The 25,788-nt window shown below is 44.3% G+C and overlaps 1 protein-coding gene across 2 annotated transcripts; it reads right to left on the reverse strand.

The window, feature by feature from the left end:
• Positions 1-1,806: 1,806 nt before the first annotated feature.
• LOC142570926 (uncharacterized) lies at positions 1,807-24,985 on the reverse strand. 2 transcript variants are annotated; one of them, XM_075679225.1, is made up of 10 exons: positions 24,813-24,985; positions 23,122-23,195; positions 22,516-22,594; positions 22,066-22,122; positions 14,162-14,233; positions 12,829-12,894; positions 10,848-10,928; positions 9,207-9,346; positions 7,244-7,393; positions 1,807-1,894 (listed from the first exon to the last, which is right to left on the reverse strand). In XM_075679225.1, the coding sequence occupies exons 1-10, from the start codon at positions 24,933-24,935 to the stop codon at positions 1,807-1,809; spliced, it is 930 nt and encodes a 309-aa protein (XP_075535340.1). In that variant the 5' UTR covers positions 24,936-24,985. The 2 variants fall into 2 exon arrangements, with proteins under 2 accessions (XP_075535340.1, XP_075535341.1); XM_075679226.1 differs by lacking the exon at positions 22,066-22,122.
• Between the last annotated feature and the right edge of the window lie 803 nt (positions 24,986-25,788).

Consider the following 25,788-nt stretch of genomic DNA (forward strand, 5'->3'; position numbering starts at 1 on the left):
GTTTAGATAGCCCTAGATGGACGGTTGCAGTTCGTTACGCACATATCGATGTGCGCACCACGGCGTGGTACATGAACATAGCTGACGAACGGGAACAGTGAATTCCGCGCGCGCTATTAACGCCCGTGCCAGCAGCGGAAGGCAGACCGCTGTCCTGTCTCGTAGCCGCGCATGCGCCGTCGATGCCGTGACAGCACGACGGCGAAAACGCTCCTCGGACGTCTGTATAATTGCTATCGTAATAACAAGTTCCGTGAAAGCCACATGCAGTGCTGGGGCGTTAATAATCCACGACACGCTCCACCTTAGAAATGCTGAGCCCCCTTTTGCCTGCAGCAACCATTCAAATATTTAGCTTAATAAGTTTTAAGCGGGAACGAAGATGGGACTACACCAAAGGCAGACAAGCGCTTATTTGCAACTGAGTTGGAAACCTCGGCTTTGCGCATTAAACTCAAGTTGGAAGTAAACGCTTGGTCTGTGTTTATTTTCGTCCCGTCTTCGTTCGCGCTGTTAACTTATTAGACTATGCAATGCCAACTAGTCCGAACCGTCACCCTTCGAATATTTGGTTTGCAGCTCGAATGACCGGTTTAAGGACTCCAAAGGTCCGAAGGTCTGCGAATTTGACAGATTTGTACGGCAAATCTAGTAAACATGCAGCTTTGAAATTTCTTCAGCGTGTTTTTTGTCTGACGCATACTTTTCTCCTACAGTAAGCTTCCACCGGATGCGCTGAGTATTTCGCCACCAGCAAACTTTGGTCAATAAGAAAGACAGCAACGTGAATTTGACGGCACTTTCGATGAAGCCATCGGTTTATTCGTGCTTCACAGCTCATTGAGATAGACGGTAAGCGTTCTCTCTTAAACCAAAGATTAATCTTACTGCAATCGCAAAAAAAAGAACACTTTATGGAGGAAGCTTGCGCTACAAAAGATTCGTGTATTCAATCTTTTAGCACCTACAACCAGCAGAGCTAAGCAAATAGTGGGGGCACATACCTCGGAAATATTGTTCCAAAGGTTCTTACTGAAACTTTCGCGTCGTCTTATGTTTCACTAATTTCTCAACTCCTGAATGTTTAGAGGCCGCGAAATCAGAAAGGCTTGACAGTAACCATAAAAAAAATTAGGTGTTGAATCCCATGTACTTACTCTCCGAGTTCCAACCTCTGTAGTGTAGACCCTTGAAGAGCTCTGCAAATGGGACCAGGCGTAACCACGACGTTATCTTGCGCGCACGATCAGTAAAACTGTACAAAATTGTGAGCTTACCCAACTTGGCTTTTCCTGACGCCGCGTCGACAAACAAACAAACAAACAAACAAACAAACAAACAAACAAACAAACAAACAAACAAACAAACAAACAAACAAGGAATAAGAAGTTGTAAACAAGTTATAAGAAGGCATTTGTGAATTGTGCTCATGACAACAGAGAAACTTGATGAGAGCTTGTATTGTCACGTTAGTTTAACATTCACCTAACAACTTATTGCTCAAAACAGCAAAGATGCATGCAACTTCCGCTACTAAGACGAGCGTGCGGGCATGCATTTACTCCTTTCGGCTGACATACGTCTAATTATGGACTTTTTCAAAGATTCAAGCACGGCATACTTCTCTTCGTCGGAGCATTTTACTTTAAAACATTTAACAACCCGTTATATTTCGCACTGTTCTTAACAACTGCTTACCTTCTTCCTCTCCTAAAAAATAGAAAAAAAGAATTGCGAATGAGTATAACTATATAGTAGACACTACGTGACCTACACGACGTGACCTACACGACGTGACCATCCTTCTTACCGCCATTTGGGTCCCTTCTCAACCCTCTCAGCCTTCTCAGCCTTGTCAGACTTCTCAGACTTACGGCTTTCTTCTGTGTCCTCACTGCAAAATAATTAAAAAAGCACACAATAATTTATCAAGCCACTCGTCAGGACGTCGTTACGATATAGCAAGGGCTACTTGTACGTCCGCTCTGACCCGCCAAATACTTCGACGGATAAACAACAGAAGAAAGTCACATGCTCGAAATTCTGCGGCAGTGGGTACATCGATCCAGTATTCTCGTACAATATGCATAGTTGGCTGCAGACATTATACTTAAGATGAAGCTTTAGCTCAAGACAATGTCTGCAGAAAATTTCTCATGCCATAAATATGTAGGAATCAATATTACCGCTTAGCTTTCTTGTCAAACTCATATCAACTACTTGAAGGACAACTCCAATCCGTTACTTGTGTATTTACGTAGAATTTTTCACGAGGCACCTTCCTCACTTAAACTCTTTCTCCTTAAAAACATTTGCTCAAAGCTCGAGTACGCCGATTCCGTATTGCAGATTGGGTTTGACAGTTTTGTAAATATTTTGGGATCCGTCCAGAATCTCGGTGCCCGCTCAATTTATTCTAACTATGCACAAATATCTAGTGTGTCATATACTAAAACAATGCTGGGCCTCCAAACATCATCTTCTCGTTGGAAACTGTCCCGTAGATGTCTATTTAACAAGATATCTCATAACGCACAATTAAAACATTTATATCCATCCTATTTAACAAACAGAATTGATCCCCAGCAAAAAATGCACGCAAGTATACCATTCTCTCGTGTAAACTTAATCCGTGACTGTTTTGCTAGCTCAATATTTATTTATATTCTTAGCAGCCGCATTATTTAGTTTTTGTAGTGTTTATCTGTTACTCCTTGCCTTCTGTAACGCCTTAGAGCCTTGAAGGCTGTTCAAATAGATAAGCAAAAATAAATTTATAAATCTAAATATAGAGAAACAAAAAAATCCTTTCCTGCCCGGAATACACTGAACCAAAGTTCACGAGGTTTGTTGAATTTAAAGGTCTTGCGAATATTGGAAACAGATTAAATCTTCTAAAATTTCTGAATTGAGAAAAATAAATAAATAATATAAATAAATTATATAAATATAAATAAATAAATAAATAATAAAACCAAGTTTTCAACTCATTAACACAACAAATGAAAGCAGGCTACCATTACTCTGAAAACTGAACCAATTGGAACATCTCATACGGGAAAAAAATTGATGTGTTATACAAAGCTCTAAAGTATACCACTGTTTCGTGCGTATGGATTGCGCAAAACTCTCGTAAACACTAACGTATGCATGTAAGCTGTAAACTCTCAGATAAAATTTGTCCACTTTAGGCGCCCTAATGGATGCTCCTTTACTGAACTGCGATGTCTAGTTTGGCTGCAGGATTTGCAAACTTCGTGCCTCACTTTCTTTTATAGCTACCGATTTTAGGCAATCTTGGTAAAAAAAAAGTTCGGCGAAGCAATTTATGCGATAGCAACATGTTAGAATATTACACGAAGTAAGACTCGTAACTGTAGTGGCAGTATGAATTTGAAGTAAACGTAAGCTGACGAAGTAAAAACGAGCTGTTATGCTCGGGGTCCTGTGTTCGAATCATGCCATCGGACAATTTCGTCTATGTTCATTAATAAAAGCCAACATCTTTCTCAGCAAATTTATCACCTCCACATTTCCGTATAGGGTATGTTTCAAACCTCTTGTGTGGGCCGATCCCGGTGGTGGTGCGCAAGCGCGCCAATGAAATTACGTCATTTAAAGGCTTGAGCTCAGTTATTGTTGCGCACATTTAATATTGTAGTTTGAGAAGATTTAAGATGAAAGGCATGTGCTGCAGGTGCTTTATCTAATGACATTTGTTTGTGGGTTGCCATTCTCCTAATTCTGAGAAATAATGTAGTCAAGAACGTAAGACCTGGTGTGAGCAACTTCAGTGGTAGAATGGTGTGGTAATAAAAAACCGTATATGCCGCATGTAATATAGCAGGGCGTGGCATACAGCATACGTATACATAAATATACGCAGAACCTCACGGCGATGCCGACGATGAAGACGACGGCAAAAAATCGATAGGAGTGTCCATATAATTGCTATCGCAATAAAATAATCCACGCCAGTTGATTTGATCATAGGGCTGGCAAAATATATACCACCAATTTCTTTTTCTTCTATACGAACAATTAAAGAAAACGCATGGTGCATACAGCGTAATTTGGTCGGTTCAGGTAGGTGACCTTAAGAGGCGGACACACAATTAAATGAGATTCATTAAACAACTTTTTACATCATTCTCTTAAGGACACATGTTATATAGTTAGGAAGTTGAAACCAAGCTGTGCAGTGAAGCCATGTCGGTCCAGTGGAAATGCTAAAGCTTGCGCCACTCTCCAGATATCTGTCCTCAAAATCCGCTAAAATATGCAGTTGCCTTCCAGGTAAGATACTCCCGAACTGCTTGACGCGTGCCTTTGGGAGACTGGAATGGAACGCCAGTGTATTTCCCAGCGCCACTTCTCGCATATCGTATATCTCGGAATATCTGGGATATGTCCAAAAGATATCATAGTTCGGATACCTCGAATGTATGGCTAGTCTAACAACATTTTCCTTAATAAACACGACTTCACTAGTGCTGGGCTTCAGTTTCGCAATCGCAAAGGCAGCATTTGTTATAACGTGAATAACTACAAGGTTAATCACTGAATCTTTCTAATTAGCCAGCTTGACATTGTGATATCCGCATGCAGATAATTTGCGCTTCTTCGAAAAACGCACCTGAAAAGGCGTGTGACAGTGCTGTCTGTATGAGACCTGATAGAGGAAAATAAATATTGGGCATAAACCATCGACGACGATTGTCAATGTAAGGGAACAGCCGTACACTTCTGGAAAGCTATTCACTTCATTAAACAGATGAAGCACTCGAATGCGAATATTTGTTGCAGTGAGGATATTTATAAGTGTATCGTTTTGTTGGTTCATTGCGTGCGTTCATAGAGAACAAAGCCGTTTAATCAGCATATCTATAGCCTATCTATGTATAGCACATCTATAGATTAAAAAGCTTCTAAATCTTTAATGCCTCGAAGCTCCCTCGTGACAGCATGCGCGTCTCAAAAAGCTATGACACAGTTGGCGTTCGGCGACGCACACGCTCTGCAAATCAACAGGCGGTGTCGAAATCTACGTCTCGTAGGGTGGTGCCCTCTGAAATTAAATCGCGGATCTCAAAGGCTATGCTTCTGCAGGTTGAATGCGGCGGAAGCGATTTTGGGAGCCGGAAACACGACATAGACGTCGGGTTTCGGACACCACGTATTGGGCAAGACGACACGTTTGCATCGACGCCTTTGTATCGGTGGTTAAAGTCCGATTGTTGCCAACCACCACGACAACTGGCGAAAGAGAAAGGTAGTCTGTACATAATATAAGCCAACATGTAGTCTATGATATATACGAACCAGGACGTCTATGCATAATAAATACTTGCAGGGCAGCTTTTTTTTTTTTGTCAGACTATACAGAATTTTAAAAAAAAACACCTCCTCTGGCAGATAGCACCATTCTAGTCCTCGGGCTGGATTATCCGAAGAGGCGTACATTACTTGCAGGAGCAATCGAAATGCATCTTAGATTAATTAACGAACTTTTCCTAATTAGGTTTCATCTAATTAGTTTACAGTGCACATTGCAACTGAGGAATTTTAGCCGATGAGTGTGCAAGGCGTATCGACTGGAAACGAATTCTCGGGATGACATCAGTTTCTAGATATTCATTCCCGAAATGTGCGACAAAGTACCTTGGTGTTCGTCGCTCTTGTGCCTCAATGCAGAAAACGGCGCTTTATTTTAAAAAGAAAGGAAAGTTCAACATCAGCGAATTTTCACCGCTAGTTTGACGACGCATGTACGGAAACTGCTAGGATCGAGACGTCCTCATAATTCGTTCCGCGTGAATATACACACTGACAGTTCTGAAATTGGAATTTGTGACGTAATTATATTTAAAGCAGCATAATCAGTGAAATCTTGTTAACTATGTTCTTGAATGTTTCGATTTCTCGCGAGAAGTAACGTCCGCCTTTTGGAGAGAGAGAGAGAGAGATAAAACTTTATTATGTCCTTGATGGGTTTAAGGGGCGGCGGGGGTCGGGAGACTAACCCCCAATCCCCCCCTTCCTCAGACGGTGGCCAGTCCTTGCTTTCTGGCGGCGTCTTCGGCCATCCGGACGGCCCAGAGCTGCTCCTCTGGGTCCAAGCTGAGCAGAAATGTCTCCCACTGCTCGGCCGTACTAATGATGCGTGTGTTAGTGCGGGAGGTGTTGGTGGGTGAGGCTTTGGGGCATTGCCAGATAATGTGATCGAGGTCAGCGCGGGCCTTGCACGCTTTGCAGAGTGGGGAGTATGCATCGGGGTACATGCGGTTGTAAAGCACGGGGTTCGGAAAAGTTCGTGTCTGAAGGAGTCGCCAAGTGGTGGATTTTTGGAGCAATCCAGCTCGAGGACGTGAATGGTGCTACCAGCCACATGTGATTTCTATACGGTCTAAGAAGAAAAAAATCGAAGTCACCGCATCTCCCACATATGGTATCGGTTACTATAGCGACGCCTGCTTTGATGTTTACTGAAATGTATTCACTTCACTCCTTCTTCAATATATATGTAGCTGTACGCTCCTCGCTCCAACGCATGTTCTGGTTCTATATTTTGTTACATTCACTTCGTTCTACACGCTAGGCTGTTTTTGTTGCCCAGTTCTTCGCTTCTTTGCAGTCGACTTATTAAATTTTTTTGTCGTCGGCTTCCTTCGACTTCTTGCCTCTTGTTCTCCTTGCTGTATTCGGGCACCGCCTACCCAGGGGTACATATGCACATTCTGGGGGATTGGCGAATAATGTTCACGGACCCACGGGTGCGAGCCCAGTTGCACACATCGAATGACCCAAGTTGTTGTATACTCGGCATGACAGTAACCATGCAGCAGTCGCAAGGTGAGACAAGAATCAACAAAAGCCTCAGTAAAAAAAAAAGAAGAAAAAAAGACACCTGCTATATTGGAAGTGACATTGCGCTGTGCCCAAATACAAACGTGGGCCGTTCGGTCGTTCTGATTTCGTAGCTCATATAACTGCTGTCCGGACTGATAAAAAATTAAAAAAAAATACGTGAACTTTACAAGCGATGGGTGTCCGGTGCTGCACAATATATTGACGTCAATGCTTCGAAAGTTGGGCAGAATGTCGATTTTTTTTTCGTTTTTTTTTTTAAGTCGCACTAACGTGAGCCGGAGACCGATATGACTGCCTGGTTCGCGAGTTTCGTAAAACGAGTATTGCGGGACGAAAACAAAAATTAGGCTCATCAGCCGACTGATGCACATACGATGATGCGGACTTCCTTATGTCCGTGCCGGTCGTGTGCTCGTAGTCGGTTTTTTCACCACCTGCGGGGGCTTCTTGTTCGATTTTACAGCTTCTGTCGCTTTCCGGACCAACTTCGGGTGATTTATCAGGGCTCAGGCTTATTTCGGACCTGAAAAGTAGCAGTAGGCAAAACAAGTAATTTTTTTTTTGTCCTCGGGAGAGTCATTTTTGAACGAGGAAATAGAAAGCAAAATAAATATGAAATAACAATCTTAAGCCGCTTTCTTTGCAAACAGCTGAGAACAACAGTAGCAACCAATAAAGAGCCATGACATCTCCCACGGGAACTAATAACCTTGCCTAGCCTAACGTAACTTTGGCTAAACTAAACTAACATCGAACGAATTATCTTAATTAAAACAACTTTCTTGCATCCCTACCGAGAAGTACTGAGTGGTTGAGAACATAAGACTAAAAAGGAAAAAAAAAAAGAGAAACAAACTTTTTAAGTGGGGTTCGACGTCTTTTGGTTTTGTGTGCACAATGATCAAGGCGTAAATTTTTTCTTTGTTATTCCCACTTTGAAATTCAGCGTTGTTCGGTGAACATATACTGCCAAGATTATTTTGACCGGCTTTTGCTAGTGGATAATTCACTCCAAGCTATTTTCTTTTCGGTGCATATTTGGTTCACTAATTTCGTTGACGCATAAACGTTCTTTATAATTGCAGATCCTGCTCTACAACACAAATTGTAGTGAATACATTTAATACAAGAAATATGTTGCAACAGAACTGCTTGTTGGCCCAGTTGGTGCTTGCTAAGAGACATGTTTTTTGCCGCAAGTTAAAACACACACAAAAGGAAGACACATAAAGACAACACGGGCGGCCCATGTTATCTTTGTGTGTATCCCTTTTGTGTGTGTTTTAACTTGCGGCAAAAACATGTCTTTTAAGAGGAAGCTTTAGCTCGGGTGCTCCTATCTAAATACATGTAAAAGGAGAACTCGTTTTTCTCGGGAACCACCGTACCAAATTTGACAAGGTTTGTTGCATTTAAAAGGAACACTTGAACTCTAGTGACGGTTGGTTTCGAATTTTCGAGTTAGGTTGTCAACTTTTTGTTAAAAATTGGCAAAAATCGAAAATTGTCAGAAAGCGAAACTATCAAGTTTTCAACTCTGTAACTTAACAAGGAGAAATAATAATACTATTATCTGAATTGCATCTAATAGTACATCTAAAGCGGACAAAATTGATATGTTACATATGAATATAAAGAAATTTAGTAATAAAGAAATACCGCTTTTGCAGAACCCTTATAACCAACGTAACAAATTCACGTAAGATGTAAAATGACATATCGAATTTGTCCACTTTGAATGATCAACGGATGCCGTTTACAGAACCGCGATCTCTGTTCTTGCTACAGAGCTATGAATTTCTAAACTTCGTGCTTCTATTTGTTTCAGGAGGTCAAATATTTGGAATTTTTTTCAACAAAATTCAAGCACTAAATCGAAATTCCGCTTCCAACAGTCCCTAGAATTTAACTTTCTCTCTCAAATGCAACAAATTTCATTAATATCGGTCCAGGGGTTATCTCAGAAAAACGTTTTTGCGTTTTACATGTATTTGAATAGGCCGCGTCGGAGTTGGGCCCGAGCTAAAGCTTCCTCTTAACACAATACAAGAGTTTTCGAGAAATAGCCTAGCAAGGGCATAGTGCCACAGGGCGACATATAACCAAGCTTGGCGTAACCATGCAGAAATTGAGAGTGAGTGCACGCGGCATTCGAACGCATATATATATATATATATATATATACTTCTACGATGGTCACCGTGCTGCGATAGGTACGATCTTCACTCTTGCTGTAACTGCATCGCCTCACCTAACGTCACTGTGCAGCAGAGCGGCTCTGCATAAAGAAAACTGAGAAGCCTCTAATAGGTGGCAACGCGAAACGATGAACTCACGTGCTTGTGAGTGACTCGACCTCGGAGCCATCATAGGTGTAATTGTCCATGCGCAGGAAATACTTGGATATAAAGTGAGACAGTGTGCCCAGCAGGGTGAACATGTAGAGGCAGAAGGCCAGGGAGGTCCAGAAGGAGTTCTGCTCGCGCGAGGACAATCGAGACAGTGCACTGAGGCGCAAGAAGGTGGCAATTATTGCCGCACTGTCAACGCTATTCACCGCCGCATGCAGTTGCGCTGCCAACTTTTTTCCTAGGAAGGTGCAGTTGTTCCTGAATCTATAAGAGTTGTTCCTGAAGACAGAAAGCATCGGTATCTGGTAATAGGAAGCAGTACTATATAGTGCAGCAAGGTGTAAGACCGGGCTAGTTGGCAATCAGTGCCGATCAATCAGTCAATGCCACAGCGGACAAAGCGGACAGAGCACAGTAAGGCAGGACGGAGACAAGCACTGACTTGCAACTATATTTTCCAACGCGCGCGCGCGCGCACGCCACACCACACCACACGGGCACGCACGCACTCTCTTCCCTCAGCCCAGCAGCCCGATGCTCCAACTTTTGAACAATGGACTACAAATAAATAAATAAATAAATAAATAAATAAATAAATAAATAAATAAATAAATAAATAAATAAAAAGGAGAACTTTATTATGTGATTAGGTCGACCCAGCTTGGCGGGAGAACGGTTAGATAGATAGATAGATAGATAGATAGATAGATAGATAGATAGATAGATAGATAGATAGATAGATAGATAGATAGATAGATAGATAGATAGATAGATAGATAGATAGATAGATAGATAGATAGACCCCTTAAAGCCCGTGAAGTACCCTAGGAATGCGAACGCATTAAGACCAAAAAGGAGAGGCAATGTAGGGCTAAAGTGTAGATCTCTATACAACCTGCGCATTCTCCAAATTGGTTCTCTTAAGTATAGCAGCTGGTGGGGAAGATGTATAGGTGCACCGATTTCTAAATTTTCATAGATTTTCGTGTACGCGGAAACTGTTATAGCTGTATGAACTCGGTGAAGATTGCCTATAGTTATTTTTTTTCGTGACGGTAGACACTTGGTATTCTTGGCCGAATTATTGGCACTTTAAGGCGCAAGAAGCACAGAAATGCGGCTATGGATACGGTATGAGAAAAGAAAACTGATTTTCTTGCTTTCTTTACTTAAACCCACTTGAATTTCTCGATTTGGAGACGCGGACTACGCAAAGGCGGTGTAACTGGTGTCTTATATATTTTTGTAAGTTTATCGGGAGGCTTCTCCAACAGTCTGAACGGTGTTTTGTTAATGTTGGATGTCTACGACAGTAGATTGAGCACAAAAAGGAGAGCACTGAAATAATTCTGGTAGCCCGAAATAAATGTTTCAAATTCACGCCGGTTCTCACGTCCACTTTACATGCATTTATTACCTGTTCATTGATCAGAAAAAGTAACGAATCGAAGAGCAGAAAGTGTTTACTTCTCAGGGTAGTAACATTACATTGTTACGGTATAGTAAGGTTACGTATGGTAACGCTACAAACGAGGTCAAATGAAGTGGTCGAATGATCTAGCGGTAGCCTAAAACATTGGTTGCACGCTTTCGCAAGTATAGACATAGCAACCCAAGCAAACCTACGACGTTGCGAATGATTCCTTCGCATATGAAGCCAATTCCTTGTTCGTATCCATCGTAGGCAAGAAGGCAGTCCGGGTTAAACTACAAGAGAATGAAAAGAAGACAGCTTGGTCGGATGGCTCCGATTCTTTTGCACACCTTACAAGCAAAAAGAAATTAAGAAGTAAATGTTCTATTTGTCAAAAGGCCGCTTGGAACTTCAGTGTGGTCGACGACATATGAAGTAAAGCTTTAGCAACTACAAACAGGTTCTGTCATAGTTACGCTAAAATCAATCGCCAAATCATCACCATCATCATCATCATCATCATCATCATCATCATCATCATCATCATCATCATCATCATCATCATCATCATCAGCCTGGTTACGCCCACTGCCATCATCACCATCATCATTACTGTCATATAAAATTACAAAATGAGCATTATACTAAGGCTGCATCATCATCATTATGAAAAAAAGTGAGAAAAGAAAAGTGACATATGAAATTGAGACAATGTACCATTGACAGCCATTGACCCCAATGGCTATCATTGTAGCCATTGGGGTCACAGCGCTGGAAGACACGGGAAAGAGCGAGACAACGGGAAGAGCGCTGACTTTCAATGAAGTGTTTGTTACCAGGAAAACACCGGACTTCTAGGCTCGCACACCGAAAAGGCCCAATCACCGCAGATGAGAACCAGCCGTCTCCAGGAACGCAAATGAACTCGTAGTCGGAGCAATTCACGGGGAACTGATGCAGTTATCAGCGGCTCTCTCTATCAAAGCAGCTTAAACAACTTCTCGCGTAACTTTATCCACATTTATACACGACACCGAGAACTTCGTTAAGGTTTTACACCCACAATCACCGCAATGCACAGACACATGACCATCCCGGTATCCGTTCAATCTTTGGTTATGTTCTTGTAGGCTATAATTCAGGCATATCCCAGACTGCTCAATGCAAACTTCCCGCATGATAACGGAAGACGATACACATCATTCTTCGCGCAGGACACAAGAGGGGACCAATGATTCTTTTTATAAGCTGCGCGTTTTTTGGCGAACGAATCTGTGGCATTGAATAAGCTGAGCGATTTCTGCCGAGCGGAAAATGCTACATCTACGCTAACCTTTCGTCCAAGTTCCTTTAGTGCGTGTCTTACGTTATGCAAACACGGCACAACCACTTATTTCATATTGTCAGAACTGCTCATGTGCGAGCCATTTTGTTTCTTTAACTTCCTTAACGCACTTTCTGCTACTGAAACAAGACATGGTCAGGGTAACCTGCGTAAGATAGACGCTCTTCTTGTATGTCAAAGCTTCTAGACATTTCATATGGACATGATTTCCGGAGCGCGTTTCGAGGCACAGGTTAGCGATCGCTCCTCTTTTCACTAGCTTAGAATGAGATGAATGATGCGGAAGTAGCATCTTATTGTCATGAGGATAATATTGCCAACGAATATGATTCTCAAACAGCAGCAGCAGCAACAACAACAACAACAACAACAACAACAACAGCAACAAGCCCCAGTCCTGTATCTAACCAAATATATATATATATATATATATATATATATATATATATATATATATATATATATATATATATATATATATATATATATATCCTAACGAACCATACTCGTAAACGAACGAACGAACGAACGAAGACTGCCTGCCAACCTTGAAAACGAGCGAAAGAGGCAAAGAAAGCTATTCACTTTAAGCTGTACTCCCATGAATCCTAGCTAGGTACATACAGCCTCGAATTCAGAGTTGCCGTCTACATCAGTTTGTGAGACCTGTACAATGATCCATCCAGATAAAAGCTGCGTAGTTTGACCGAGCAGCAAATCATATTATCGTTGAACCCGCGCCCCATAATTTTTTGGTCGCCTTTGTGCGGCCTAGCAGGCTCGTTCCGTTAACAAGCGCGTCCCTTTAGCTATTCAGACAGTAATGTGAACGTTTCAAGCACTCTTACCTTTGACAAATTCGTTCGCATATTCAAGGCCCCACGTGCGAGGGATTTTATGTAGCCTTCGACCATCTGCGAGTGAGAGAAACGAATTCCTTATGTTTCAACTTGCTTCCTTTCTTGACCTAACCGATAATGTACCAGTGTCTCTCGCGCGCTTTGAATGAAAATTGGAATGAATTGTTTTTCAAGCGAAGCTCTTTAAAGCGCAAAGCTTTCTTTGCAGACCCTCTCGGACTTTTCTGACCGTAGCTGCTGGGTGCTGCTGCTGTCTCGCCGAATAGATCACGCTTGAGCAAAAAAAGAAAAAAAAAAGAAATATGAAAAACTGAGCTACGTGCCTGATGGAGGGATGAAGCCAATAAACATGTTCTCTCTCTCACTCCGTACGCCAGCACAGCATCCTATATAGCTCTAACCATGGACCACAATCGCACGTACACTTGCAACGGGCAAACCAGCTCTTGTACGACCGTCGCGTGTATGACATTTCGTGGCACAGGTGTGCGAGAGCACATTTACGCGCGCCTGCAGTTTCCTTTACGCCAAAGACGCAGGAACGAAATGGGCAAATTCACAGCATTTTATCCATCGCTTCTCGCAAATGCTTTGCTTCGCATAGATTCCAAGATACGCTTGGATCTACATAATTTTTCTTGAGACATGCACATGCAAATTTCATACATAATAGTCGAGATACTTTCAGAGAAAGAAAGAAAAGAGGGAGGGCAGGAAAGAGGCAATGAAAGCTTCGTTAAAGAAAGAATAAAAGGAAAAGCGAAGAAACGGCAGCAGGAGATTAACTGAAGAAGAAATTATAGGAAACCTATAGAGCGGCGCGACAAGCGAGGAAACTACACTCGCCAGATCATACTTCGTTAAAAAAGTGTACATTTGGAAGTCACCATAGATGTCAATCAACCATATATACTAAAGACGTATCCGAGAGATCACTTATTATAGGAGGAAGTTCTGCAAAACGGCATGAAAGGAGGAGAAATGCGCGAAAACAACATTGTGCGAAAGCCAATTCCAGTCCTGTATGGTGCGCGGGAAAAAAAAGGAATGCTTCAAAGCTTTACTCGAGAGGCACATTCGCGAACTTTTAAATGGTAATCTGTGCATGGAGACACGTAACTAATTCTTTTTGTATAGTCTTCGGGGGGGGGGGGGGAAGTAAAGTTTAGTTTCTGAATGAAACAACTTCAAGATAGACGAAGGCGTAAATACTTTCGTTTCATTCGTTGCGTGCCAAGAAGAGACGAGTGCAAGGCGTCGTAGCACGGGTTTGTTTATGATTTTGGTTCTCGCGTATAATGGTGTTTATCAGACCACTTACGTCGCCGACCTTATTCCAAAGTTTGTTCTTCATGTCGTCGTAGAATGCTCCGACTTCAGGAGGACCGGGGGTCTGAAAACACAGCAGGAGAAAGCACGAGAGTCAAGCTTCTTGGCAGCATGTCTTGTTGATAATCCAACTGACGTGCAAACGTGCACTGCAAACACGTACATGTGCACAAGATTGGCAACAATTTAGACGACACGAAGAATGGGATATGCCTTTTAATGCTGTATGATATAGCAGGTGTCTTATAGCCACCAGACACGCACAGCGTTTTAGGCATAACGTAAAAAAAATTACGTTGCGGCCCCGACATCGAGGTGTTGTTCAAGCCTTCCACGTGTCTGGGCCAACACACGTGTGACTGCAAGAGAAATGAGCCAGAAGAAAAAGGGAACGCGAAGGGCTCCATTTTTTGTTAGTCACAAGCATACGAAGTAAACGATAATGGAGCAATAAAATTATCATCATCATCACCATCATAATCATCGCCATCAGCCTATTTTTTTATCTCCACTGCAGGACGAAGGCTTCTTCCTGCGATCTATCTTGCGCTAGCTGATTCCAACTTGCGCCTGCGAATTTGCCAATTTCATCACCCCACCTAGTTTTCTGCCGTCCTCGACTGAGCTTCCCTTCCCTTGGCAGCCATTCTGTGACTCTAATGTTCCACCGGTTATCTACCCTACGCATACATGGCCTGCGCAGCTCCATTCCCCCCCCCCCCTCCCCTTAACGTCAACTAGAATATCGGCTATCTCCGTTTGCCCCTTGATCCACACTGCTTCCTTCGTGTCTCAACGTTACGTCGAACATTTTTCGTTCCATCGGTCTTTGCATGTTGTTCAACTTGTTCTCAAGTTTCTTTGTTAACCTCCAAGTTTCTGGACCATAAGTTCCGCACCGGTATAATGCAATGATTGTACACTTTTCTTTTCAACGGCAGTGGTAAGCTCCCAGTCAGGATTTCGTAATGCCTGCCGTGTGCGCTCCAACCCATTTTTATTCTTCTGTTAATGTCTTTCTCATGATCTGGGCGCTCTGTGAGTAACTGACCTAAGTAAACGTGCTCCTGCACAGACTCTAGAGGCTGACTGGCAATCATGAGTTCTTGTTCCCTTGCCAGGCTATTGAACATTATGTTTGTCTTCTGCCCCTTAATCTTAAACCCAACTCTTACACTTTCTCGGTTAAGGTCCTCAATCTTTTGTTGTTATTCGTCGCCAGTGTTGCTGAACAGGACAATGTCATCTGCAAACCGAAGGCTGCTGCGATATTCGACGTTGATCATGACTCCTATATAAGCCTTCCCAGTCTAATTCCTTGAATATTTCTAAGCATGCAGTGAGTAGCACTGGAGAGATTGTGTCCTCTCGCCTGATCCCTTTCTTGATAGGTAACTTTCTACTGTTCTTGTGGAAAACTAAGGTAGCTGTGGAATCTTTGTAGATATTTGGCAAGATATTCACGTGTGCCTCCCGTACTCCTTGATCACGCAATCGATGCCTCTGTGGCTACTGGTATCTCAACTGAATCAAATGCCTTTTTAGAAGATATATATGTTTAATGGAAATAAAGTAATTGAAATAAAATAATTGAAATAATCAGACAAAGGGAAATGAAAGAAAATGAAAAGATCAGCTGCCGCAGGTGGCCATCGAACCTGCGCCCTCCGTATTACGATTGCGGGCCATTAACGATTAAATTACTGCGGCGCTATCCTCTCGTCCACTTTCTCAGGGTGCTTGTGTACGGTACAAGGTTAACCCAGCGCTGGTCCCAGTCAAGGCGGCGGATGCGGAACATACTTTTAACTGCAGGCGTCACGTGATGCGTGGGCTTAGGAGCAACTAACTGAACAGCCTCGTGTGCTACCTCGCGGCGTCATGACTGCCAAGGTAGAGGCCAAATTCGAGAATATTAAATTAGCGCATTTATTTCGAATGGCCACGTGTCCAGACCACTGCACAAACTTTAAATCGGAACGACAGAAATCTTAACCTGATGAAAACTCGCACCCTAAGTCATGTGCTTTACCATTGCATCGCGCCCCTTCCCGTTTCCCCTTTATTGTCAACAAGGCTAGCGAGTGGGGAAAACACATCAAGTTAAAAATAATAACAATTTCTTCACCAACGACAGGGTTGTTAACTTATTTTCTCCCATCTGACTAAATTTTCTTGCGCCGTATGGAAAGGCAGTTTTTTTAAGAGAACGAAAGAAAAGGAAATCAGCCGGCTAAATTTATTAGCGATCTGCTAGTAATGCGCACGCGATTAGCTTATTAAAATTATGGCTCGTTAGAGTGTACACGTGCCATAACAAGTACAAAGTAGAAGAATCGAAATTTGGTCCAGTTGGTACTGGTTGAACGCGTTGAAGGGGCAGCGCAAGACGACGAAGACAAAAGGCAGGAAACACCCGGGACAGCGCTGAACTCACAACTAACTTTATTAGAAGGCATACGCTAACTTATGTACTACAACCCATACCCACGTGCTCTCCCATCGATGACGTCATTATCAGTGCGCAGGCAAAAAAGGCAAACTGCTGTAATCCAATGCTACACTGCGGGGCGGTTTAGAAATTCAAATTCCCTGTCATACAAATCTAACGATGGCATGCTTACACAGCGCGATCATTTTTTCTTGATAAAGTAGGCCTCAATAATGTCCCTTGTAGTCTGATTGCTATGGGCGGAAAGTATTGTGGTGTCTTCATAGACTGGGAGTGCATCCATGCTCAGAGCAATGCCGCGCGACATGTGAGTAGGCATTACTCATTAGCGAGCGACTATGCTCTGACAATCTAATGCCCAGGCATCGACCTGTTTCGCCAATATAGACGTGACCACAGGAGAATGGAAGCTCGTAAACAACTCCCATTCTACAGTGTACAGGCGGGGACGTGCGCTTAACAGTGCAGCCTTTCCCAGCATGAGCGGAGGAAGCCTGGGCCAACTTCGTATCAATCTTACCGCAAATTTTGATCATGTTGTTAGGGGCAGAAGAAAGAACCTTTACATCAAACCTGCCTGATACATTCCTGAGGCTATGTAATAGTTTATGAACATATGAGAAGAAACGGAGTTAACCGAGGGGCCCGATTTTCGTTAGTCATGCGAAGGTTGTGGGATCGTTCCCCACTTGCGGCAAGTTGGTTCTTCATCCACTTTCATTTCCATTAATTTATCTATTCTTTATTTCAATCATTAAGCACAAGTAATTTCCCCTATGTTGTCCTTGGTGTCACTGTTTGTTGGCTTTTTATGTACGTATGGAATTACAACTACTTTTTTCTTCTTGTCGCCTGGCTCTGGAGTATTCATTCTTGTGGGCGGTCCTAATTTTACACGCTTAACAAGCTTCTGCGCGGTCATGAGGATAGCATCCTCCCGAAAACCTGCCGCTCTCTAACGCTCCAGTTGTTTAAAAGAACTCTCAGAAGTCTGGTGAAAACACGATTTCGAAAGTGCGGAAAATAGATTCAGAAAAAGCAATACCATTTTTACCACCTTCGAATGTGCAGAGTTAACATTTAAGATTGGTTTTTCTGACCTTGGGCAATACATCCAGCACACATGCTTATCAGTTAGTTTAAGCCTCATATCTAAAAATTGTAGCTCGTTTTCATCTGGCACTTCATGAGTGAAATCTAACCCTGAGCCACATTTGTGAAACACTTGAAGTACATCATGAACCATTAGTTGGAAATTATAATTCTTCACAAAGACAAGAAAATCATCGTGTTTTCGTGTTTTCGTGTTTTCACGAAAATCGTGTTTCACAAAATCGTGTTTTCACCAGACATCTGAGAGTTGTTTCAAACAACTGGAGCGTTTGAGAGTGACAGGTTTTCGGCAGGATGCTATCCGCATGACCGTACAGAAGCTTGCTAAGCGTGTTAAGCGTGTAAAATTAGGAGCGCCCACAAGAATGAATAATCCTGAGCCCGCTGACAAGAAGAAAGAAGTAGTTGTAATTCATTATATGTACATAAACTATCACACAGCCTCCGGAATGTAGCCGGCAGGTTTCATGTAAAGGTTCTTTCTTCTGCCCCTAACAAGATGATCAAAATTTGCGGTAAGATTGATAGGAAGTTGGCTCAAGCTGCTTCCACTCACGCTGGGAAAGGCTGCACTGGAAAGCACACGCACACGCCTGTGCACTGTGGAATGGGAGTTCTTTACGAGCTTCCATTTACCTTCGGTCACGTCTATTACGGCCAAACAGGTCGATGCCAGAACATTAGATTGTCAGACCATAGGCGCTCGCTAACGGGTAATGCCTACTCACATGTCGCGCGGCATTGCTCTGAGCATGGGTGCACTCAAATCAATGAAGACACCACAATACTTTTCGAGCATAGCAATCAGACTGCAAGGGACATTATTGAGGCCTACTATATCAGGAATAAAAGATCGCGCTGTGTAAGCATGCCATCGTTAAATTTGTGTGACAGTGAATTTGAATTTCTAAACCGCCTCGTAGTGTAGCATTATATTACATGATTTTGCGTTTTTTACCTGCGCACTGATAATGACGCCATTGATGGGAGAGCACGTGGGTATGGGTTGTAGTACATAAGTTTGTGTGCGCTTTCTAATAAAGTTAGTTGTGAGTTCAGCGCTGTCGTGTGTGTTTCCAGCTTTTCGTCTTCGTCGTCTTGCGCTGCCCCTTAAAGGTGTTCAACAAAAGTATAAAGAAAACTAGATAACACGAAGTTATCGCTTCGTCAGGTCATCGAACGGATCTGGGTTATTCAAGAGAAATTTCTGCGTCTGCTTCGTCTTGTTGGGCATGACTTGTGGATGGTGAACCGGAGCAGAAGCACGAAGGAAAAGAGACGTGACTTCATTCGGCATGTCTCCATTGAGTATGACTTCATCGGGTTACAAACTTTTGGCCATTTTAGAGCGTAAGCTGTTATGGTATCCATCCGTTTTGATTGGCGGTGTTATCCGTCGCCGACGCCGGTGTTCATCGCAGTTATCGCCAAGATTGAGTAAAGAATACTCAGTTTCCACCGTGATCGTACCCGGGCCCTCTGCGGGGGAGTTAGCTACTCTGCGCCATGCCATGCGCCATGCCATGCGCCATGCCACTGCGCCATGCCAGCGCTTGCTAGCTGCTGTGGAAACATGCCCTACACAGGCGTCCAAGCGCGCAAGGAGTCGCGTTATGTGTGATGCGCGTCGCGTAGCGTCGATACGTGCACACTTTGCATTGCAGTTGGATACTATTAAGGCCTTGGATACTATTAAGGCCCAAAGACTTGAAAAATTATAGACCGATCAGCTTACTGTCCGTTGCCTACAAAGTATTTACTAAGGTAACCGCAAATAGAATCAGGAACACCTTAGACTTCTGTCAACCAAAGGACCAGGCAGGATTCCGTAAAGGCTACTCAACAATAGACCATATTCACACTGTCAATCAAGTGATAGAGAAATGTGCAGAATATAACCAACCCTTATATATAGCTTTCATTGATTACGAGAAAGCGTTTGATTCAGTCGAAACCTCAGCAGTCATGGAGGCATTACGGAATCAGGGTGTAGATGAGCCATATTTAAAAATACTGGAAGATATCTATAGCGGCTCCACAGCCACCGTAGTCCTCCACAAAGAAAGCAACAAAATCCCTATAAAGAAAGGCGTCAGACAGGGAGATATGACATCTCCACTGCTATTCACAGCATGTTTACAAGAGGTATTCAGAGGCCTGGAGTGGGAAGAATTGGGGATAAAAGTTGATGGAGAATACCTTAGCAACTTGCGATTCGCTGATGATATTGCCTTGCTTAGTAACTCAGGAGACCAATTGCAATGCATGCTCACTGACCTGGAGAGGCAAAGCAGAAGGGTGGTCTGAAAATTAATCTGCAGAGAACTAAAGTATTGTTTAACAGTCTCGGAAGAGAACAGCAGTTTACGATAGGTAGCGAAGCACTGGAAGTGGTAAGGGAATACATCTACTTAGGGCAGGTAGCGACCACGGATCCGGATCATGAGACTGAAATAACCAGAAGAATAAGAATGGGCTGGGGTGCGTTTGGCAGGCATTCTCAAATCATGAACAGCAGGTTGCCACTATCCCTCAAAAGGAAAGTGTATAACAGCTGTGTGTTACCAGTACTCACATATGGGGCAGAAACCTGGAGGCTTACGAAAAGGGTTCTGCTGAAATTGAGGACGACGCAACGAGCTATGGAAAGAAGAATGATGGGTGTAACGTTAAGGGATAAGAAAAGAGCAGATTGGGTGAGGCAACAAACGCGGGTAAACGACATCTTAGTTGAAATCAAGAAAAAGAAATGGGCATGGGCAGGACATGTAATGAGGAGGGAAGATAACCGATGGTCATTAAGGGTTACGGACTGGATTCCAAAGGAAGGGAAGCGTAGCAGAGGGCGGCAGAAAGTTAGGTGGGCGGATGAAATTAAGACGTTTGCAGGGACAACATGGCCACAATTAGTACATGACCGGGGTAGTTGGAGAAGTATGGGAGAGGCCTTTGCCCTGCAGTGGGCGTAACTAGGATGATGATGATGATGATGATGATGATGATGATGATGATGATGATGACTATTAAGGCGAAAACCTTAGATGGCTCATGGCACGAAAAATCCGATGTCCGCCGTTATGCCGTCACGCGTTATTGTACCAAAATTCATGTCACTATAATTCTCAAGGAGTCGAACCTTTGGTCCACCAAAGGTTGAGGGTTCGACCCGATACTTGTCGTGCTAAGGCGAATTTAATTAAGACACGGCCTTTGGTGCGAGTCGACCCCTCGGCGTTCGGTTGGAACGAAATTTAATGGCGACAAAATTGATGGTGTCATCATTTATGGTCGAACCCACGGTCCTTGGTGTAAATAAGACGAAGTTAATTAAGGCATAGTTAATTATTATATAGTTAAACACTAAAATCCACGACCTTTGGAATCATCCTCATGACCTTTGGTGCTAATTAAGGCGAATTTAATTACGATAGATTAAATGGAGACACTCGAACCCACGACCTCTTGTGGGAGAAAACAAGTAATAGGAAGTAACAACGCCTTCGAACGAGAAGTCATGATTGTCTCGTGAGCGCGCAGGCTTTCGCCATCTTCCTCTTTAGCGTATGCTAATGTGACTGTCAACTTTCGCACCAGGTGGCACGCCATGTAGCGGTTGCATCACTTCGTGCCACTTGTCACGCGATGCGAGATGCGCGCCCGTAGCGTCGATACGTGCAAACTTTGCAGATCAGTTGCGTTGTATTCGACATTTATCAGTTACATCGTATCGGGTCAGGTGTCGAGGAATGTTACCTGTGTGCCGCGTAGTCTCGATGCCTGTGTTTATACCCCTCAGAACACGCGATGGCGCCTCCGAGCAAAGTACGGAATGGTGCCGAAGAAGCGAATCGTAGAGCGGCGCGCGCGGCTGCAAACAGGCAACGTCGGGCTCAGCAGACCGCTGTGCAAACAGCAGCACAAGCCGCAGCTCGCCATCGACGCTGGGCGGACAGTTCAGTTCGCACTCGTGAAAACGACGCAAAGAGACAGAGTCCAACACAGCCGCTCCTCCAGCTTACGCTGTGACTGTGCTGCGTGTGCTACGCAGGCCTGGGACTCTTAGGGGCGGTCCGCCGTTGAGCGCGTCGCGCAAGCCACCCCGGCACCTTAAAAATATGCTCCTTCATTTTTTTTCGTCTAGTAAGCAAGTGTAAAGTACAAGGCAAAGCGCTTTCATTTGTACGCACTACGATTCAGCGTTTATCTATACGCTACACAGCGGCATATAGTTTTGCGACATCGGGTATATGCTATATAGGGTGTACAGTTTTGCCGGGTATATTACACGCACCTCAAGAGCTGTCTCAGCTCAGATGGTTTACTTTACGTACCGGGAATATGAGGCGGGGATCGACGGTTATCGATATCATCAGGTGGTGCAGGTTATCCTGGTGAGAAAACGTGCAGATATAACCAGAGATGTAAACAATGAAAAAAAAAACGTCCGCGTAAATTGAATGTAACGCTTGTATATGCGCATACAAGTTCGTCGAATAAATAATTAGCAGGTGAAAGTATCCACTCGTCTTTGTCTATTTACTGTGGCCTCGTTTTCGTGCGCCAGCAGAGTTTTACCGGTATACCAACACATGTCTGCTACCAGCAATGCTGCGCTCACTAATCGAGACTGGGTACTGAGAATGAACACGCTTCGAAGGTCAGAAATTACGGTCACGATTGCGTATCATGCTTTCAGGTAATAACGGCAAGTTAATATGGGGTAAAAATCGTGGAATCTGGGGTAGGGTGAGGTTAGGAGGAGGTGCCGTTGGCTAACTCACCATGTATTCGCTGTACCCATCAACGGCCAGCTTATAGTCGCCCCCTATGACGTCGAAAACCCTGCCTGTCCTGCATTTCCTGCGAAGCGAGTGCAAAACTTAACTTTGCAGCGCAAAAAGAGAGCGCACCAACCTTATCACAGAGTTTTAGACTAAGAAATGCAAGAGGCCGGTGTTTCACTTGCGTACGCTGGCCGCTTGGATCCTTTGGTTCCAAGCTTCAGTCTGGATTCTTGGACTTTAGCTTCTTCTGCATGCGCGAGGTCACTTGCGTCTCCTAATCTAAAGCGCTTTATTGACAAGATTTGTTGCACATGACGCATTTGCGACTAGTTACTTTGATGACAACGTCTGCGAAAAACGTAACGACCAGCCGTGTATACTTTTCGACCAGACATAAGGACGAGTATAGCGTAATTTTGACAACCTGGAGTTCTTCAACGTGCGCCTAAACTTAAGTGCGCGAGTGCTTTTGCGTTTCGCCTCCATTGAAATGCGGCCGCCGCGGTCCGGATAAAATCCACGGCTTCGAGCTTATATACTCGCGCGACGCCGCAGCCACTAAAGCTTCTGCGCTGGTCGTTAAGGACTGTTTCGTGCACTCACTGTAAAGTCGTCCCTGCCAGAAAGCTGCCGAACCAGCGGCCCCTGGCTTTCCTTGGCCAGAACATGTCGAACGTCTGCAGAGGAACGAGTCATAAACGGGGGGTTCGGTCTAGAAAAATACAGGGAAGGACATGTCGTGCGTTTTTCCTACGAAACTAATATCGAAACTCCGTCGTTTTTTTGTTACGGTTACGAGCCTAAGGTCGCGTTCTCGCGATATGTAGGCTACGGGTACAGTAGACCGGGTGTTTCTACAAAGACTTTTAAGTATTATTTAAAAAAAGCCGTACTGAAGTAAAAGGGCGGTTCCTTCGGGGAAGTGCCGTCAGCGGTGGCGACCACGGGGTGATGGATGATACGTGGTAATTAGTCGCGAAACAGTGAAGATATAGCAATTAACTTTCGAACTTATAATTTCTGGGGCCCCATCGTAATTAGGAAATTGCGGCAAACTCTCTGCACAAGCCGTATCAACGGTTGGATCTAGAGAAACGAGATTATCCGCGGAACTGTGACCATGCAGCTGGCCGCCCGCGCCCTGCGGCTCAGCGTTGTCGCAGATCGTTGGCTGCCCGCCGATGGGTGACGTAGGCAGGTGACGTAGGCTTCGAGGGGCGCGGCTTTGCGCTCGCTGCAGCTTCCCGGTTTTGGTTTCGCGCGCTCTTGCAGCCGAAATTCGACGTGCCACAGTTCCGCGGGTAAATCGCATTTTTCCAGATCCAGAAGTTGATGTGGCTTTTATACGGAGAGTTTGCTTCACTTTGGCAAGTGTACGATGAACCAGCTCAAACTAAAAGAGTAAAAGTTATTTGATGAAGTTTTGTTAATTAGCGATTAATTACCGCGTATACATCACTCGTCACCCGTGGTCCGCGCCGCTGATGGCACGACTCCGAAGAAACCGTTCCTTGATTTCAAAAGTACCATTTTTAAACATCACCTAAAGTATTCGTAGAAACATCTGGTACTGTCTCTTTTCGTTGCGAACGTCCTATACGGCGGTCACCAAACCAGCCGCAGTAAATGCGATGGCTACTTCGGCATGGTGAAACAAGTTGTGGCGATAACAGGTCAATGTATCACAGGTCACAGAACCTGCAACGCGATTGGATGGTGCAACACCACTATTTATTAAAACGCAGAATTCATTAATCATCATTCATAATATTTCACAGGATCCAAAAGAGCACGAAATAAAGGTAGTTTGCGTAGAACAACGTCAATAAAGAGAACAAGACTTAAAAGTTAAATTCGACTACCTGAGGCTCTTTAGTGTGCAAATAAATCTGATAAAAACGAGCGTTCATTATTTCCGCTCTCCAGTTGCCGGCATCCGCGACCGGCAATCGAACCCTCGACCTCGCACTCAACAGCAGGACGCCATATAGCCTCGAAGCCACCACGGCGAATCGTTTGATGTTCCAAAAGGCGTCATTCTCACAAGGGGGCTTGAACGACACCCGAGACTCCCTCTTTACTGACCACATTTAAGTCATTGGCGAATAGTACCGTGAGTACATGTGCGTAAGGTGACGTCACACACCTCCGGCATCGCGTAAGTTTTGGCGGTTCGTTGACGAGTGCTTGCTCAGCAGCCTCGATCATGGCGGGGCAAACGGCCGCGCACGAATTAGGCGTGTTAGTGACATTCACATTTAAAAAAAAAACGTGTGTGGGGGCGATGGACTCACGTCGTCGAGCACCATGACGTCGACGATCCTGCCCGGCCAGGAGATGACGATGTTCTCGTACGGCCGGCAGGCGAAGTTCGTGATGCTGAGCGACACGAGCATGATGGTGTTGGTGACCAGCATGAGCGCCGCGCACACCGGGAATGAGAGAACGATGGCGCTGCAACGCCGACGCGCGCGCGCTCACCATTCGCTCGGTCGAGAGCACGGACGGAGCCGCTCGAGTCGGAGCCGTCGGGTACAGCCGGCACTGGCCACGCGGTGTAGGCGTTCACTTGCGTCCACTCATGGGGCCGCGATCTTGCAGTGATGCCGTTTTCCCGATGCCGTTACCTTCCCTCGCTTTTTCGCGTTTCGTCAATGGTCGGAGCGACTCTCCGGCCTCACCGCGCCCGCGCTATCGATGCGGCCGCGAGCGGTGGATGATAAGATCGGCGTAGAAGCAAGCGTAAAAGGCATTGCACACGCAAAATAATCGCGGCCCCAAGGCGAGATGACGTAACAAATTCTATCCCAGCGCTACGCTTTCTCGCTCTTTGTCAGACGGCGCTCCGATCCCGTTTATCAACGGGGATCGGCACGGCAGTCGACAGTGGAGGTCCAAGAAGTTTTCAGGAATAGGGAAGTTAGGTAGTCGTAATACGGGCGTTGGAGGTGCCGCGATTGGTTTAACTTACAAATGATACAACTCCTAAACGGTTGTTATCATTTTTATTTGCGTAAAACCCATAATAGAACCTTCCCTTATTATGTGAATCGTGCAGTGTTAACCAGGAGGTTGTTGAAATTAGGGATCTCTTTGTGCTTTTTGATAGTGCATTAAGCTTCCACGCCCGCTCTGAGCACGCAGCATCCCGAGGCCTATACGCACGCGTGATTCTGTCTGCAGACTTTGAAGAGAATTCCGTACCCCATTTTCCTTCCTGAAATGTCCACACCATTTCGCCTCCCTTTACTTGAACACGCCTCAGTAATG

Source organism: Dermacentor variabilis, chromosome 2 (genome assembly GCF_050947875.1).
Source record: "Dermacentor variabilis isolate Ectoservices chromosome 2, ASM5094787v1, whole genome shotgun sequence".
Classification (NCBI taxonomy): domain Eukaryota; kingdom Metazoa; phylum Arthropoda; class Arachnida; order Ixodida; family Ixodidae; genus Dermacentor; species Dermacentor variabilis.